We start from the raw sequence: 17,001 nt of genomic DNA on the forward strand, positions 1-17,001 counted from the left end.
AGCTGAGTTACGACATCTCGATAGAAGAAAAAGAAAGGAGGCTCTTCTGAGCTCCCACTAGAGCAAACTGGTTCGTTTTCCTGCGGGGGGACTATATCATAAGTCACCCAACAGGAAGACCCGCCACGTCGTTCAGACCCATCTCGGAAGCAGTGTTTAAAACCTCATAAGTCACCCAGAGAAACTGGGACACAAAAGAGGAGGAAAGACGTGGGGGGTCTGATTCAGCAGAACTCGACTCTTCTACTACCTCTGGTGGAGGAGATGCCATAAAATCTAAAACAAAGAAAAAAGCTCGATCTTACCAACTTATTGGGCTGGACATCTCTGTCCCAAGGACAGAACAAAAATATTTTCAAAGTTGTTGTGAATAAATTTTATAGGAATTAGTCGTTCTATTTATGATAATATTTTCAAAGTTGTTGTAAGTATATTTTATAGGAATTAGTTGTTCTGCTTGCTTGATTTTTTTTATTGTATAGCTAATTTAGGAACAAAACTATGTATATATGATGACCTCAATTGAGGAAATTAATGAAAACACACTTTTCAGTATGTGTATTTGAATTTCTAACGTCTCTCCGTATTTTCCCCCTCACTTGTTGAGGGTTTCAAAGTTATCCTTTTTATTTACATGGATGTTAGATTTCAAAACAAGAATTATTTTCCCACGAAACCATTTAGAGCCATATGATGAAGATTACGCGATTGAACTGCAATTTCTTGGGTTATTGAATTTGAACCACTAAACTTGTGCCTATCTAATTACATTGGGTTAATTGATGGTTGAATGGATTTATGGGACAATCAAGTAATGTAATAAACATTGTTAAAAAAAAACATCTTTAAACCAAGTAGATAGAGACAATCATTAATTACATCAAATTTTATTCTGATTTTCTAACCATACAAATTATGTAATATCAAAGCACTTAATGAACTTATCACCAACGTATCTTAGACAAAAGGAAAATTCACACAACACTCGATTTAGATAACACTTTAAAGAACCGTTAGATTGGATGACATTTTAAAAAAATATAGATATTATTCATGGCTATGTTTTATTAATGAAAATATATTTTTTCATGTTGTTGGACAGTGTTTTTCTCTTTACACAACATTTATTTTCATTTTACTTCTTTTTCTTTTTTATAAATGGATAGGTCCCACACATAATTGTCTCTATAGTAATAGAAAATTTATCTCCTATTGCATAAGATTAATAAAGCCATTTATTAATTTAATACAGTGGTAATAAATCATACCAAAAATATTTTATCTTCCTTCTTACTTATTAAAAAAAATATATCCAAATATTAGTGAATGGTATATAATCTCTCTCAAAAATCCTCAAAGAAGTTGAGGTCTTTACTAATGGATTTGGATCATCTCATTTGAAAAAGTAGTCATGTTATTTGATCATAATTACTTATTTTAAAATTGTTGGATTTTTGGGTCTAAATCCCATTTGTTATGAATAAGAAGTTTGATATGAAAATGTGTGTCTTTTTGTCGTCGAACAGATGTATCTTTTCATGTCGAACTGATGTGTCTTTTCGTGTTGAACGGATATGTCTTTTCATATCGAATAGATGTGTCTTTTCGTGTCGAAGAGATGTGTCTTTTCGTGTCGAACATATGTGTCTTTTCGTGTCGAATAGATGTGTCTTTTCGTGTCGAACATATGTGTCTTTTCGTGTCGAACAAATGTGTCTTTTCGTGTCAAACAGATGTATCTTTTCGTGTCAAATAAATGTGTTGTTTCGTCGATGAAAACATGCTTTTTGAATCGTGACCTTACGTTTTTTATAAATATATAGAGAGTCATAGTTTTAGTTAAGTTTTGTTTTTATGTATTGTGCATCCATACCATAGTACTAGATAACGTGATTCTTTAAGCGTTCAGTTGTGTTCGTTCGGGCTTCTGATCAGTAATGCCAACGTTCTGAAAATGTCAATTCGTTCTATCTTGTGAGCCAACCTTCGGCATCCATAGAGGGAACAAATTATCTTAAGGAGACAACATCTCTTGGGCTCAAATTTATCTATATATTGACATCTCTTTCATATATCCCATGAGTTCGTTTCTTATTTTTATTGCACTTTAATTATATATTTAATTATAGCATATTCGTTGTATAAATTTTAATCTTATTCACCTACTATCTTCAATGACAAAAATCATATTTTTTATTATTTTAAGCCATCATCAATGAATAATTGTATTTAAATAACATAATCATATTACCACTTTTGTAAGAGCATATAAATCCTTTTCTTAATTTTATGGAATATCCATATCTAATTTACTTGAATTTTTCTCAATTACAATATATATATATTTAAATCCAACTGTAATTGTGTAAAATCGAGGATGTAGCAGGAGGGCACGTGAAGAGCCTGGTAAGGGAATCTAATGAAGCCGGTTCCCGAGACATATGGTGATAAAAGGATCCAACACCAACAAAAGTAAAAGGAAACAGCTAGCACTGCATCCGGTCCACACCACGTTACTATCATCATCACAAACCCACCAACCATTTTCTTATTCTTTATTTTATTTTATTTTATTTTTCAGATCTTAAAGGGATAAAAAAGCTGAGCTGTGGCGGTGAAAATTCCATGCGTTACTTCCAACTGCTCTATTTAATAGTGTTTCTATAGAGTACCTACGATAGGGTTTTCATAGTGGTCAAGGGTTATGCAACTTTTGAATAGTGTTATGGTGGTTGTGTGTGGATTTTAACCCTAGTTTTCCTATTTGTAGCAGTAGGTTGCTCATAGATCTCTCTATGGCCATATATAGTTCTCACTTGTCATCAAATCTTGTTGTGGATCTAATATTTAGGTTTATGTTTTTGCAGTTTGTTTTTTTGATGATGTTAGATTCTCTTGTTTTGAGCTGAACAACGCTTCTTTTTCCACTTTTTGTTTTTTTCTCATACAGATGAATCTTTGCGATGAGGTTGGTCTTGATTTTCGGTGTTTTTTTTTCTTTGTGTGAAGTGATTAGGGTTTTTGGAGTTGGAAGATGTGGTTAGGGTTATGATCTTATGGTTTGAAAGATTAACTCAAAAAGGGGTTATGGAGTGGAGCTCCTTGAAGTCCAACTGAGGATCTTGCTGGGTTGATTGAGCTGCTATGCTATGGATCCCAAAGTTCTACCCATGATCATGTGTTTTTTGTGGTAGTTCTATGGCTTCCATATCTTGGGAGCTTAATTACCCATAGTTTTATCCTTCTTTGGATTGAAGGGAGCTCTACACCTTCCTCTCCTTTTTTTTTTTATAACTTACATCTAAATATATTTCAAACTTCATCTTTTCCTAAGCATGTACATGTTAAGCTAAGCTCCAGTCTCCAGACCGATTATGTTATAGTAATTTTTTTATCCAATTTTTGTTCATTTGTTATAGTTGATTAATTTTTGTTGCTTATTATATTAGATCTGGGTTTGTGTGCTTCAGGTTCGGTCATGATTTATGGAGATTTACTATTTTTTTGATTTATAGTTGTGTTGTTGAATGCTTCACGTTGTTATTTGGTATGAGCCAAAGTGGTGTTCTACCTACGTTCTCAACCTCACAGATTTTATTTTTTTATTTTTTTATTTATTTGCTCACTGATCTTGGAATTTCTCTTAAACTGAAGTTCTAATATGCAGATCCATAATACTCTTGCCTCTGCCATTTTTTCTCATTCCAAGCTGGGACATGTCGCGATCTTCGTGCTTGACCTTCCATTTGATGCATTTCTCATTCGGGAAAATAGAGTTCTTCCGTTGAAGATTTGGAGATTGGAGACCTATTGTTTAACTGAAGATATTAATGAGTTTCGTAAATGTACAATTCGGTTATATTTTGAAGTCATTTATGGCGAGTTTACTTGTAATTTAATTTTTGTAGTTGAAAGTTATGAATTATTTATTGCTCTGAGTAGAGTCAATCGAAACTGTATGCATTTTAAATGTTTTGTATTGTTTAATGTAAACTTAATTATTTGCTCGATTTGATTTCTGAGAAGTTGATGTTATGAAATATATATTCTCTGAACGAACGCAAGAAATGTGCTGTTTTTTTTTTTTAATCTTTTTCAGTGTATTATTTTTTATACAGTCTGGGCTGTATGTAACAAGTTTTCTTTCAAAGCTTTGTAAATTGTAACTGTGAAGTATTATAAGATTTGTTGATAGTTTCATAAATTAGAAAAAGGAAAATATTACTTTCTTTTTACATGAGTTAACTTATCTTATTTTCTCATTCCGATTTTCGTATCTTATTTTTTTTTTTTTTCCTTGTAATGATGGGACTCATTCATTTATTTTCTACCATTACGTGGGAGCCGATTAATAAAACCCTTAGAAAAAAGGGTCAGAAGTTGCAACTCTCAGACGCATAGGAGTTACTGAGCAACGCGTTTAATACTCCATGATAAATTGGTAATGAATATCATAGAGGGTTAAAGAGTGAATAATAATTGTGCGTTAAATGCTTTGAACAGTTAGAAATGCGTTGTATAAATTTTATTATCTCGCTTCTAATTAAGTAGCGCAGTTGTGAGATATAAAGTAGTAAATCTTAAATAAAATAGAACGTACATATAGGATGTCAACGCAATAAATCTATTGTGCTCAATAAGCTCTTATGCATTGATAATACACTACATTTTGTGTGTAGTTAATTATAATAAGTATTAGCTTATGTCTTTCAATTTAGATTTCATTACGTCAAATGGACGTGAATGTAGTTTTGCTAACAGGAATACAGTTGCATCGTTGCAATTGATGAATTCAGTTGCATCGTTGCATTTTTGTAGTGCTTACCTGATTTTGCAAAAAAACTACATGGTAAAAAACTTTAGATAATTATTATTTCCAATTATGCAAATTAAATAGGAAACCAGAAAGAGAAGGGAAAGAAAACGTTTCTTAGAATAATTGCTTGCGGCGGTTCCAAGAGCAGTGTGGGTGGAGAGTTTGATTTATTTTTCTTATCGGAAATAGTTTTCTATTTTTAAGAACAGAAGCACTAAACTTCAGGGTCTGATTTTGTGTTCTGTTATTTTTTTAATTATTTTGTAAAATAGTTAATGAAATATATATTTTCTGTATTTTTTTTATTTTAAAAGTTTAAATTCAACACAACAAAAACAACGGATATGTTTCTTAAATTTGATTATAAAAATAAAAAAATAATTATAATTTTTAATACTAGTTTTACAGGTTTTTCTCTCTCTAAAATTTTAATATATTATCTTTGGAAACATAAATCAAACAAGTCCCAATTTTATTAAAAAAATATGTACATATTTGTTTTATGTTTTATATTCTCTATTATTATGTCAAAATCACTGCTGTTGCTGATTTCGTAATCTTTCAAAAAAAAATTTCAAAACTAAAGTCATCAAGCAAGGATATTTTTAAGAGAACGGATCTATTTACCACTAAAAAAATTAACAACTCTAACCCCCAAGGGTAGCTCAGGGCAGGGATCAAATCCTGCCTCAATCAGTTTCTTAGAAAATCTTTGTGGGCTAGAGGATAAGCCAAAAAATCTTCGGTTGGGGGATTAGTCTCGTCCTTTCTCCGGTTGTGAAGCTTAGTGCACCCACTGTTACAATGAGGGACTAGCCCAAACGGGCCGTACCCCGAGGGCATGGTGCCCGGAGAAGGTTGAATGGGGATACCTCCTGGCAATGTACCAAAAAATAAAAATAAAAAAATTAACAACTCTTACAATCAAATTAATCACCGTTGATTTCTGTCTTCTCTCCATTTTTTTAATACTTTCATTTTGTAAATTCTAAAAAAAAAAATTCTATGAAGACTGCACCGTCGAACTGTCGAATTGATCCGTTTTTAACATCAGGAAAAAAGTTATCATTCGTCAATTATTAGTAATATCTCAAACAAATTTAGATTAATTCACCGATTCATAATTACATGACTAATTCAATTTGAGTTTTTATCAAACCTACATAGAACAAAATTTTTAATTCAGAGATTTCAATTAAGAAAACAAATTTTCTATCGCTTGAAGCAATGATTATTGATTACTCTCTCACATTTTTATACAACAACCCATCAAACACCACAAAGATTTAGTTTTATTAAATATCGCTTATCAATATAGAAACTAAAGTCTTTCACGTTTATTGTCCCTGCTTGCCCTTTAGACTATTTCCTTTTTGATTTGCATTAAAAAAACATAGACGGGTTCAATCCTGACCATATGTATGGAAAAAAAACTGTTGATAGAATCAAAATCCACTTCGGTGATCTCTACGCTTCGAAAGGATTAATCTTCGGCAATAGCTAGAGAAGGAAACTCAAAAAAACATAAAACTTCTTGGAAGAATTCTCAAATAAAGAATTATGATGCAAAATTATGACAAACGCTTAATGAATGAAAGAAATAAAGCCATTCCTGTGTATACAAACGCTGACAACAACCCCAACTAAAGTCCTAATCCTAAAGGATGGTTCCTCCCAACACTAAGATATAACCAAAGAGGCAAAGTGGGAGTGTTATAGAACACTCATTAAACCAAAAGAGAAAAGACATACAAAAAAATTAGAAGACTAAGAATTTATCAAATTTATTTTTCGGGGGAAATCTTTTGAACCTCGTTTATATTTTTGTACAATGATGCCTCATGCCTTCCGTACAACAAATTTAATCTTTTTTTTTTTTTTCTTCTTTGGTTTGAAACATATATATCTTAATCATTAGTCAATGCAGTTGGTGTATTTGCATAGAGGAGAGTGAAAAAAGGTTCAACCTCTGGTATATTTTTAATGACTTGGATGAAATGATTTTTGCTAGGTTCTTCAAGGAGCAAAGGACGCATCTGTGCAACTTGTGGTAACACTTTAGCCAGTGGAAGCCCTAAAGTTACATTTCCTCCTCTTAATTTAGCTTCCATGTGCTCCACCACTGTATCTACCACTGCTTTCAGAGATATATCTACAATGCTCCCAAATTCAGCACTGCAAAAAAGGACAAAAACTATGCATAATTTATTCACACAAAGGCACGTTTTTTTGGAAAAATACCAAGCATAGAAACATTAAATATGTTGTACCTTGTCCCTCTACCCATTTAAAAAAATTCAGTTTGATTGGTTAATCTAATGTAGCTCCTAATGTTACATGACATATTCAGCATAAAATCTATGTAAAAGTTGACCATAAATTAATAATTTCATTCTCAGAAAGATTCATATCATTGTCAACTATTGCACCATCATAGTCCTCCTTAACATTACAAGTAGTAGAGTTCATCCACATGGTTCCCACAAATTTATTAAGCTTTATGGCAGTTGTAATTAAACAAAGCTTACAAAGCCTAACATATATACCTTGATAACACTGCTCGTGCCTCCACCATAAGTTGATCAAATAAAGTCACATCAGCAGGAACTCGATCATCACCGAGGGAGGTTTTCGAATGTGCTTTAACATCCTCAGGCATCAAATACTTTACCCAGGAATAGGTACTCCCCATGCTAATGAATGTATCAAGTATCTGCATGATGGTTTCTTGAAGTGTTGTACTGTTGAAGACACTTCTCAACTGCTTTCTGCACATTGAAATTACCTATAGCCCATTTAAAATGGTTCTTGACAGGGAATAAATATATAGGGTGTCTCTAAGTTATAGAAATTAAATCATTATGTCCAACTAATCTGAAAAGAATTTGATATCCTGTGTTTCTCAATTCAGAAACTTAGTGAAGAATAGATTGAAAACTTTGAAAGCTTCAAAACACAAACTTGGGTATTGACAAATCCTATGTGTGGCATTGATAGAATTTTTTTTTATAAATTCTAAACTGTACACAGTTAAGATTGTTCTATATCTTGTGTGAAATCCAAAATTTATATGATTATATCCCAGAAAATAATTTAAATGATTGACAGATTTAATCCATGAATTGTCAACCTTCAAAATAATATGAGAAACCTCACCCTTGGAGAACTTCTTTTGTTGCTGTCTCCATATCAGAAATCAAGGTAGCCATACCACATTGAGAGAGAAAATCTACACTTCCTAGAAACTTCTGCTGGTCTTCCCTATCGATCACGTCTCCACTTTCCTGTACAAAGGGGGAAAAAGACCTTTTAGATTGCACGTGGAATGCGTGAATTTGGCGAAAAGTATTAGCGTTTCAATCTAGTCTGGTCAAATGAAGCTGAGAATGGATTTTTTTTTTATGTTTGTTAAACAAATACATATATGGACTAGCCTAACCATAGGAGCAAAACAAATACACCACTCAAAGAAATTGATCGGAAAGTTTTAAAAATTCTGACCAACCTTGAGATTTGACCCATTCCTTGATTCCACCAATCAAGTAGTAAAAAACCCCATTTTGTACTACATAGCCTACATTCAGATCCCCATACCCCCAGTTAAGTTCATCATCCAAATGCAATCTCACCAGTGTCATGAAAATAAAATTTCACCCCTTCACCGTCCTCAATAAAAACAAGGTCCCGAGAAAAACAGAAAAAATTATGCAGATATATACAAAAACAACAAGTGTTATCGCACTAAAAGAGAATGTTCTGTTGAATCTATTATGACATGGATCAGAGAAGCATAATAAAAAATAAAAAAAACCCCACTCCCCATTAAATCCGACTAGCGAGGGTAAGGTGGAGATAATCCTTGTACGCATAGAGATAGGAAAAATGACATCTGATTGAATTTGTTTTTACTCAATCATGACATTCAGTAAATATTCAATTAAAAATGATGAGTGACAACAGATACTTGTTAAATCGTATCTGTGAAACCATACAACATGTAAAGACAATGAAACTCCATAGCCTAATTCTTAAACCAAAAGTGAACAGTTTAAAACTTGTGGGAGACACACTTCCTCATTTTTTTAGTGGTTGAAGGATGATTTTCTTAGGAAATTGTGCTCCCACCTCCATTCAGGAAAAAAAAGTAAATTCATTCACTATTTCTACTGATAATTATTTCCATAGTGATGCTGTAACAATATCTTCATATCACAGTCACTAAACAGCAACCAGAAGCCTGAAGTTTTGCAAATGGCAATCAGAACAATATGTATGCCACCTAATACTCTCAAAACCTATCACTATACATGTTGAATTAGTCTTGGCTGTAGAAAAACTGAACATAAGGTGTTTTCTTGTCAATCATTTACGTTTCTCACCCACATGCATTTGTTGGTTGTTGGTTTGCTTGGTAGATTTATCTAAACATGGAATGGTTTAAGCTTTAATTGGTGTAACTGAGGCAAGTACAAATTGTACAGTGACTCACTGAAAAATTCCACTCTCATTAAAACTAATTTATGAATGACAGAAGACTCCCTATTTAAAGAAATAATTCAATTGCATCACTTCCAATCAATAAACAAACTGATGGATAGATTCTTTTGACTTTATGTTATGATCATCAAAGCCTGTCTTAAATTTTCTATTAGACTACCAACACATCTTGTACCTAATTCAAGCATTGGATGCTATCAAACACCAGTAATTTCTGAAAAGATTTGCAAGTGAACCATAATGTTCCACATACACACACACACACACACACTAACAATATAGGACATGAGTTAAGAGAAATTGAACTTGGTGAAGATCCATGGCACATCCACGTAAATTAACTTGGAATAAGGTCAAATAACTCTGACTGCATGGGAATGCAAGTGCACCTTGATATTATAAGTAACAACATGGATCCTTAGACAGATTAGGGAGTGGAATACTTTATAGTGCATACTGCGTATATCCAAAATATCCCAATCACACTCAATGCTGACCTTTGATAAGAAAGGTGAAAAATTATCTCTCAGAGCAGAAAATAAAAGAAGTAGTAATTCTAGATCTAAGGTTTAAACTATGAATGGTCCAATCAAAGTGGCATGGCATGTCATTGCCGGCCGTAACCTAATCAGGATTCTACAAAAGTTAGCCCTTTAACAAATTTTAAAAACACATACAACAGGCATATATTTCAATAATTGATTGACTTTGATCCTGAAAACTGTATCAGTAACTCATGCAAGCCTCTGCTAAATCACACTATTATAAGTTAATTTTGCAATTGAGTGTACATAGCAGACAATCCATGTCTGCCTTAAGGGTTGTTCTGTTTATATTGCTCAGCCTTTTTTTCTCCATTTGGGCTTGAACAGAATTGTTCAGTCATTAAAATAGTAAGAGGTAGCTACCCTTCAGTTTCAGCACATAAATAATCGAAAGATGTAGCCATTAAATTCCATAAAAAATATCAAATTTAAACTTCTGATCATACTTAATTGTGAGAAATCCTAAAGTTTTTTTTTTTTTTTTTTTTTTATAATGTTGTTTTATAAAGTTATTCTAATATGAGCAAATATTTGGAACAAAGCCAGAAAGAGAAATGTTGTAAATAATATTTATTTATTTATTTGTTGTATTGGGCTTAATCCATTAGATCATGTAGTCTCTTTAAATAGAAAACCCTTTGTACAGATCAAATACAATTCAATAATATATCAGATTACCCTTTTTTCAAGTTGATATCAGAGCTCTGGATCCTGAGGGCTCTGCTTCCGCGCCTATCACCTTTAGAGCGAAACTTTTTATTTTTTGTCTCTCGCTACCATCAACCGCCAGCGGAAATTTTTTTCCGGGGACCTCTTGGACCGAGAAGACCACTGTTAACCTTGTCTTGTTCCGATCTATCAGTCTACCTACTGTTTCAGAATAGCAAACGACGCGAACACCTTCAACCGCCGTCAACCAGACCTGTTCATCGTGTTTTGGACACTTTTCTAGCGACCTTTCAACTCCGACCAGCCACAGACAGGTTCGCGCTCGTCGGACGACCTCGCCGTAGAACGCTCAGCCCGGAAAGCCACCGCACGCGCTCTCACGCGCCACCGTCTCCTCTGCGAGTGACACCCACACGCCGACAGCTTCACCGGCGCGTGGCTGTGATTCTCCTCCTCGGACCACTGTCGTTCTGCTCGTCTCTTTATTCTCTATCTGGATCTGTGCTTTCCCCTCTGATCCGACGTCGTTTGGGTATATGTTGTGTATTTCTTGGCTTCTTGGTGCTATTTTTAAACTATTTTTTGCAGTATGGCTTCTTCCGACACTGATTCAACTGTTGGAAATACTTCTACACAATCTGTGGTGACCCCTCTTGGTCACAATGATCTTCCAAGTCTACATCAGAGTTATCGACTTGATGGATCAAATTATTTATCGTGGTCTCAACTTATTCGTACTACCATCAAGAGTCGCAATAAGATTGTTCATCTTGATGGCCCTGTTCCTGCTGCCACCGATCCTAGTTTTGCTGTCTGGGATAATGAGGATTCTCTTATCATGACTTGGTTGTGGAATTCGATGACTCCAGAAGTGGGTCGTCACTGTATGTTTTTATCTTCTGCTAAGGAGATTTGGAAAATTGTCCGCTCAACCTACTCTTTGAAACAGGATATGGCTGCGCGCTATGAATTGCGTAATAAAATATTCTCTACTAAACAAGACTCCTTATCAGTGACTGCTTATTATGGTACTTTGAAGGAGTTGTGGACTGAACTTGATCAATTTCAGAGTTTGAAGATGCAATGTACTACAGATGCTACTGCCTTAGCCAAGGAGGTGGAAAATGAGCGTATTTTTGATTTTCTTGCTGGTTTGAATTCCGAGTATGATCTTATTCGGGTTCAGATACTTGGCAAAGATACTTTTCCATCCCTTTCTGCTGTTTTCAATACTGTTCGGGGGGAGGAGACTAGTCGGGGAGTTATGATAAACTCTGATAAATCTGCCATGCTGTCATCACATGATGGGTTTGCTATGATTTCTACAAAAAATGATGGTTCTTCTCATGGGAGTTCTTTTACAAAATTTTCTGATTGTGCATCTTCTAGACCTAAGAAAGATGATCAGTGGTGTTCTTATTGTAGAAGAACAGGTCATATCAAGGATCTATGCTTTCGCCTCCATGGAAAGCAAAAAGTCTTAGAAAAGATGGCAAGGATGCGTGGTCAAGCACATTTTACTTCCTCTGATATAGCTCTTGCACCTAATGAGACCCAACCTGCATTTCGTCAAGATGAGTGGAACGACTCCGGACCATCCTTGATTCTCTGAGTAAGCCATCTGGTACTAGTGATTTGGTTATGACTAGTATGAGCTCCAATACTTATTCTTTTCTTACTTCATGTATTGATTTTAAACATTCTTGGGTTATTGATTCTGGTGCTACTGATCATATGACTTGTTGTGCTGACTCCTTTGTTTCTTATAACCCTACCATTCGCACTCACACAATAGCCGTAGTTGATGCCTCACATAAATTAGTTGCGGTTTTTGGTAACATAAATTTACAGCCTTCCTTACAACTTAAAGATGCTCTTCATGTCCCTAAACTCTCTACTAATCTTCTTTCTATTCATAAAATTATAAAAGATTTGAATTGCACTGTAACCTTCTTCCCTAATCACTGTGTTTTTCAGGATCTCGCCACGGGGAGGACGATTGGGGGTGCTAAAGAGCAAGGTGGGTTGTACTATCTAGTGTCACAATCTCCCGCAAATAATGTTAAGGATCATATCTTGTTGTCTCATGGCAGTCAACTACTGATTCTCTGATTTGGCTTCATCATAAGCGCTTGGGACACCCTCCATTTAGTTTACTCAAGTCTTTATTTCCGTCATTGTTTTTGTCCAAGTCTGTTGAGTTCTTTTATTGTGATGTTTGTGAGTTTGCAAAGCTTCATCGTGTATCTTTTCCTTCTAGTATTACTAAAAGTGTTGAAACTTTTGATCTTATTCATTCTGATGTTTGGGGTCCTTCTAAGGTCCCTCCTTCTTCTGGTAATAAATGATTTGTTTCTTTTATTGATGATTGAACTCGTGTAACTTGGGTTTACTTAATGCGTGAAAAGTCTGAGGTACCACAACTATTTTCTCAATTTTATAAAATGGTTGAGACCCAATTTGGTAAAAAAATCAAGAGACTAAGGACTGATAATGGTACTGAATATGTTAATCACTATTTACCCAATTTCTACGAAGTCAAGGTATGATTCATGAACTTACTTGTGTAGACACCCCTCAACAAAATGGGGTTGCTGAAAGAAAGAATCGTCACCTTCTTGAAGTTGCTCGTGCCTTACTGTTTCAAACCCATGTACCCAAATGTTATTGGGGAGATGCCATTCTTACTGCAGCGTTCTTGATCAACTGTTTACCCACTCGGGTTCTTGACAATGTAAGTCCTATTCACTCAATAACTTCTTTTTTTCTTTCTGTTCAAACTATGCAGAGTCTTCCTCCACGAGTGTTTGGGTGTGTTGTCTTTATTCATGTTCATAAACATCATCGCAGTAAGTTAGATCCTAGGGCCCTTAAATGTGTTTTCCTTGGTTATGCTCCTGATAAGAAGGGCTACAAGTGCTATTACCCTGGCAGTCGATTTTTTTTTGTTTCTATGGATGTTACATTTCAGGAATCTGAGTCCTTTTTCCAAGGTCTTCATCTTCAGGGGGAGAATAATTCAGCAGAAAACTCATCACCTTCCTTCTTTGAGTTTGAATCTTCAGTGTCTACTCCTTCTTCTCTTGTTTCTGTTCCACCTGTGTCAGATTCTCCTGTGTCTGATCCTCCTGTGACTTATCCATCGACTACACCAGAGATACGGAAGATTGTGACACCTGAGTTGGTATATCATAGAAGGAAACAACCCACATTGCTTCACCAGCAACCTCAATCATCTGAACCACTGGTAAGTCCTGAATCTCATATTTCTAATCATGATATTAATACTTCTGATGACTTACCCATTACTACTGATTCTGATGATTTACCCATTGCCCTAAGAAAAGGAAAAAGATCTTGTTCCAAGAAATCTTATTCCTCCTGTCCCTCTTGTACTCAATATCTTATCTCCCATTTTTTTCTTCTACTAATCTTTCTGTGCAGCACAAAAGCTTTGTTTCAGCACTAGATTCTATTTCAATCCCAAAATCAGTACATGAAGCATTGAAAGATGGGAATTGGGCTCAAGCCATGCAAGAGGAGATGAATGTGTTGGAGAAAAATAAAACATGGGAGGTTATTGATAGACCCAACGGAAAGAAAGCAGTAGGGTGCAGATGAGTTTATGCCCTGAAGTATAATTCTTATGGCACTCTTGAGAGACATAAGGCTCGATTAGTCGCCAAAGGTTACACTCAGACCTATGACATTGATTATGAAGAAACCTTTGCTCCAGTTGTAAAGATGAATACGGTGAGAGTCTTGTTATCCTTTGTTGCCCATTACAATTGGGATATAAATCAATTTGTTGTAAAGAATGTCTTCCTCAATGGTGAGTTAGAAGAAGTCTACATGAAAATCCCGCATGGTTTTGATTCTGTGAATGGAGAAAATATAGTTTGTAGATTAAAAAAGGCCTTATATGGATTGAAGCAGTCACCTCGTGCCTGGTTTGGAAGGTTTACTAAGGTTATGATGACCTTAGGATACAAACAGAGTCAAGGAGATCACACTCTTTTCTTTAAGCACTCCCAAAATGGGAAGTTCACTGTGCTCCTTGTATATGTTGATGATATTATTATCACAGGTGATAATTTTGTGGAGAGACATATTCTGCAAACACAGCTAACCTCTGAGTTTGAAGTTAAAGACCTTGGGAAACTGAGATATTTCTTAGGGATAGAGGTAGCTCATTCAAACAAAGGAATTTTTATCAGCTAGAGGAAATATGTTCTTGATCTTCTCAAAGAAGCAGAAAAACTCGGGTGTAAACCCTCTAATACTCCTATTGAGCAGAATCACAAGATAGGCTATGAAGAGGAGAGTCCTCCAGTTGATAAAGGACAATATCAACGGCTAGTTGAGAAATTGATATATCTGGCTCATACTAGACCAGACCTAGCTTATGCTGTTAGTGTTGTCAGTCAGTTTATGCACGATCCAAAGGAGAAACACATGCAGGCAGTGGAGAGAATTCTTCAGTATCTTAAAGCTACTCCTAGCAAAGGACTGTAATTCCGGCGTGATGGAGATCTCTCTTTAGAAGTCTACACTGATGCTGATTATGTTGGATCTGTGACTGACCGTCGTTCTACCACTAGTTATTGTATGTTTCTTTGTGGTAACTTGGTGACATGGAGAAGTAAGAAACAAGATGTGGTTGCCAGATAAAGTGCAGAGGCTGAATTTCGAGCTATGGTTCAAGGCATTTGTGAGTTACTGTGGCTAAAAATTGTACTTGATGATCTCAAAATAAAATGTGAGGGACCTATGAAGCTGCTATGTGATAATAAGTCCGTTATTTGTATAGCTCATAATCCAGTTCAACATGATCGGACTAAACATATTGAGATGGACCGCCATTTCATCAAAGAGAATCTTGATAGCGGATTGATTACTACTCCATACATTCCTACTGGGCGTCAATTAGCTGATGTATTGACAAAGGGACTTCCTTCAGACAGATTTCAAGAGCTTACTAGCAAGCTGGGAATGATAAATATCTATTCTCAGCTTGAGGGGGAGTGTTGTAAATAATATTTATTTATTTATTTGTTGTATTGGACTTAGCCCATTAGGTCATGTAGTCTCTTTAAATATAGAACCCTTAGTACAGATCAAATACAATTCAATAATATATCAGATTACCCTTTTTTCAAGTAGAAAAGATAAACGACAAGACAAGAAAGAAAGTGGTTCTCACCATTGAATTATAGCTTCCAAGGCTTCGTGCAGTATCAATATATAGATGCCTTCCTAGTATATTTACTTGAACTTTTATATATAAGCTAAGCATTGTTGTTGCCCATAATGACAACACCATTCTTGTAAAACCTAGAGAAAAAGAAATGACATAGCAGCAAATTTGATTTTAATTCCCTAATGCAACCAGACAAATTAACATAGCCACAAAGCAACAGGTATAATAAATGTGGAAGCAAAGACCCGGTGCATACTTAGAATCTTGAGTCTATCCCATAAAACTAGTTTCTCTGATCGAGTTAAAGTGTTTGGCTGACCCTTTCCTTGTATTAACTTCTCAAGAAGCTGAGAAAGATCCAACTCTTCTGATATCCGAGAACTTAAACTGTGCATGGCATGAGGCAATGTGATTGTTTCAGAAATTCTCTGAATATTCTCAAAGTGAGCTTGCATCCTATCATTGTCAATTACAAAAGAAAACATGTCATTGGTATCTCCTTCTTAATGTGGGGTTGGAAATTCATCATGATCATAGGCAAAAAAAGTGTAAATACATATTGAAGAAGAACAAGCTGGGTTGATATCACACTTAACTGAGCCTTAATGAGCTCTTCATTTTCTCTCTGAATTGCAAATTCTCTCTCAAGTGCATCAAGCCTACGCCTGTGACCAACATATAGCTTATACAAAAAATACCCACTTCCTAAGACACCAACAGTAACAAAAACCTTCCTCCTATGCCGTCTCCAAAAATCCCTAAGGCACAGTTATTGAGGGGAAAAAAAAAAAGCAAACACAAATGAGACATCAAAATAAGGCAAGAATGATGCAACCAACCAAATCAACAGACACAAATTTCCCTGCATTTCCATTACAAAGGAACAGAAACAATAACCAACGTTCAAATTGTTACTATAAATTACAAAACTACATAAATGAGAAACAAAAAATCAAGAGTCACCCCAGATGAAGAAACGCATTAAAGTTGGAGGCTTTACCAGAAAGAAGGCATTTTGATGCTATGAAGACTCAAAATCCATTACTGGGATTTCATTTAAAGAAGAAAAGAGAATTAAGAAGAAGCTTTGGAATTAACGCCCCAGGTGAAGGATAATAAATGGAAGTGGGTGTTGTGTTCTCCTTCCTTATCTTTGTGTTTGAGAGCTGAGAGCTTGGATTGGCCCTTTCACAAGCACAAAACAAGTGACTCGTTCAAGGTTGCGTGATTCCTTAAAGTTTCAGAACTGAATCTAGCGTCTGTTTGGAGCTAGA

At 35.1% G+C, this 17,001-nt stretch overlaps 1 protein-coding gene across 2 annotated transcripts; it reads right to left on the bottom strand.

Moving 5' to 3' along the window:
* Positions 1-6,427: 6,427 nt before the first annotated feature.
* On the bottom strand, positions 6,428-17,001 carry LOC133289673 (peroxisome biogenesis protein 3-2-like). Of its 2 annotated transcripts, XM_061487663.1 has the most exons (7): positions 16,728-17,001; positions 16,324-16,485; positions 15,984-16,183; positions 15,731-15,861; positions 7,973-8,100; positions 7,363-7,584; positions 6,428-6,991 (listed from the first exon to the last, which is right to left on the bottom strand). In XM_061487663.1, exons 1-7 carry the CDS (start codon positions 16,739-16,741, stop codon positions 6,724-6,726), a joined length of 1,125 nt encoding a protein of 374 aa, XP_061343647.1. In that variant the 5' UTR covers positions 16,742-17,001; the 3' UTR covers positions 6,428-6,723. The 2 variants fall into 2 exon arrangements, with proteins under 2 accessions (XP_061343647.1, XP_061343648.1); XM_061487664.1 differs by lacking the exon at positions 16,324-16,485.

The sequence above is a fragment of the Gastrolobium bilobum genome, unplaced genomic scaffold (genome assembly GCF_033153095.1).
Source record: "Gastrolobium bilobum isolate Gb01-03AN ecotype WA unplaced genomic scaffold, APGP_CSIRO_Gbil_v1 utg1031, whole genome shotgun sequence".
In the NCBI taxonomy this organism is placed as follows: Eukaryota; Viridiplantae; Streptophyta; class Magnoliopsida; order Fabales; family Fabaceae; genus Gastrolobium; species Gastrolobium bilobum.

What these genes read in the sequence shown, in the direction of transcription:
- LOC133289673 (XM_061487663.1), bottom strand. An exon ending in GGATAGACTCAAGATTCTAA is followed by an intron (nt 15,862 to 15,983) that starts GTATGCACCGGG and finishes CTTTTTCTCTAG; the next exon opens with GTTTTACAAGAATGGTGTTG. An exon ending in ACAAAAGAAGTTCTCCAAGG is followed by an intron (nt 7,585 to 7,972) that starts GTGAGGTTTCTC and finishes TTCAATGTGCAG; the next exon opens with AAAGCAGTTGAGAAGTGTCT.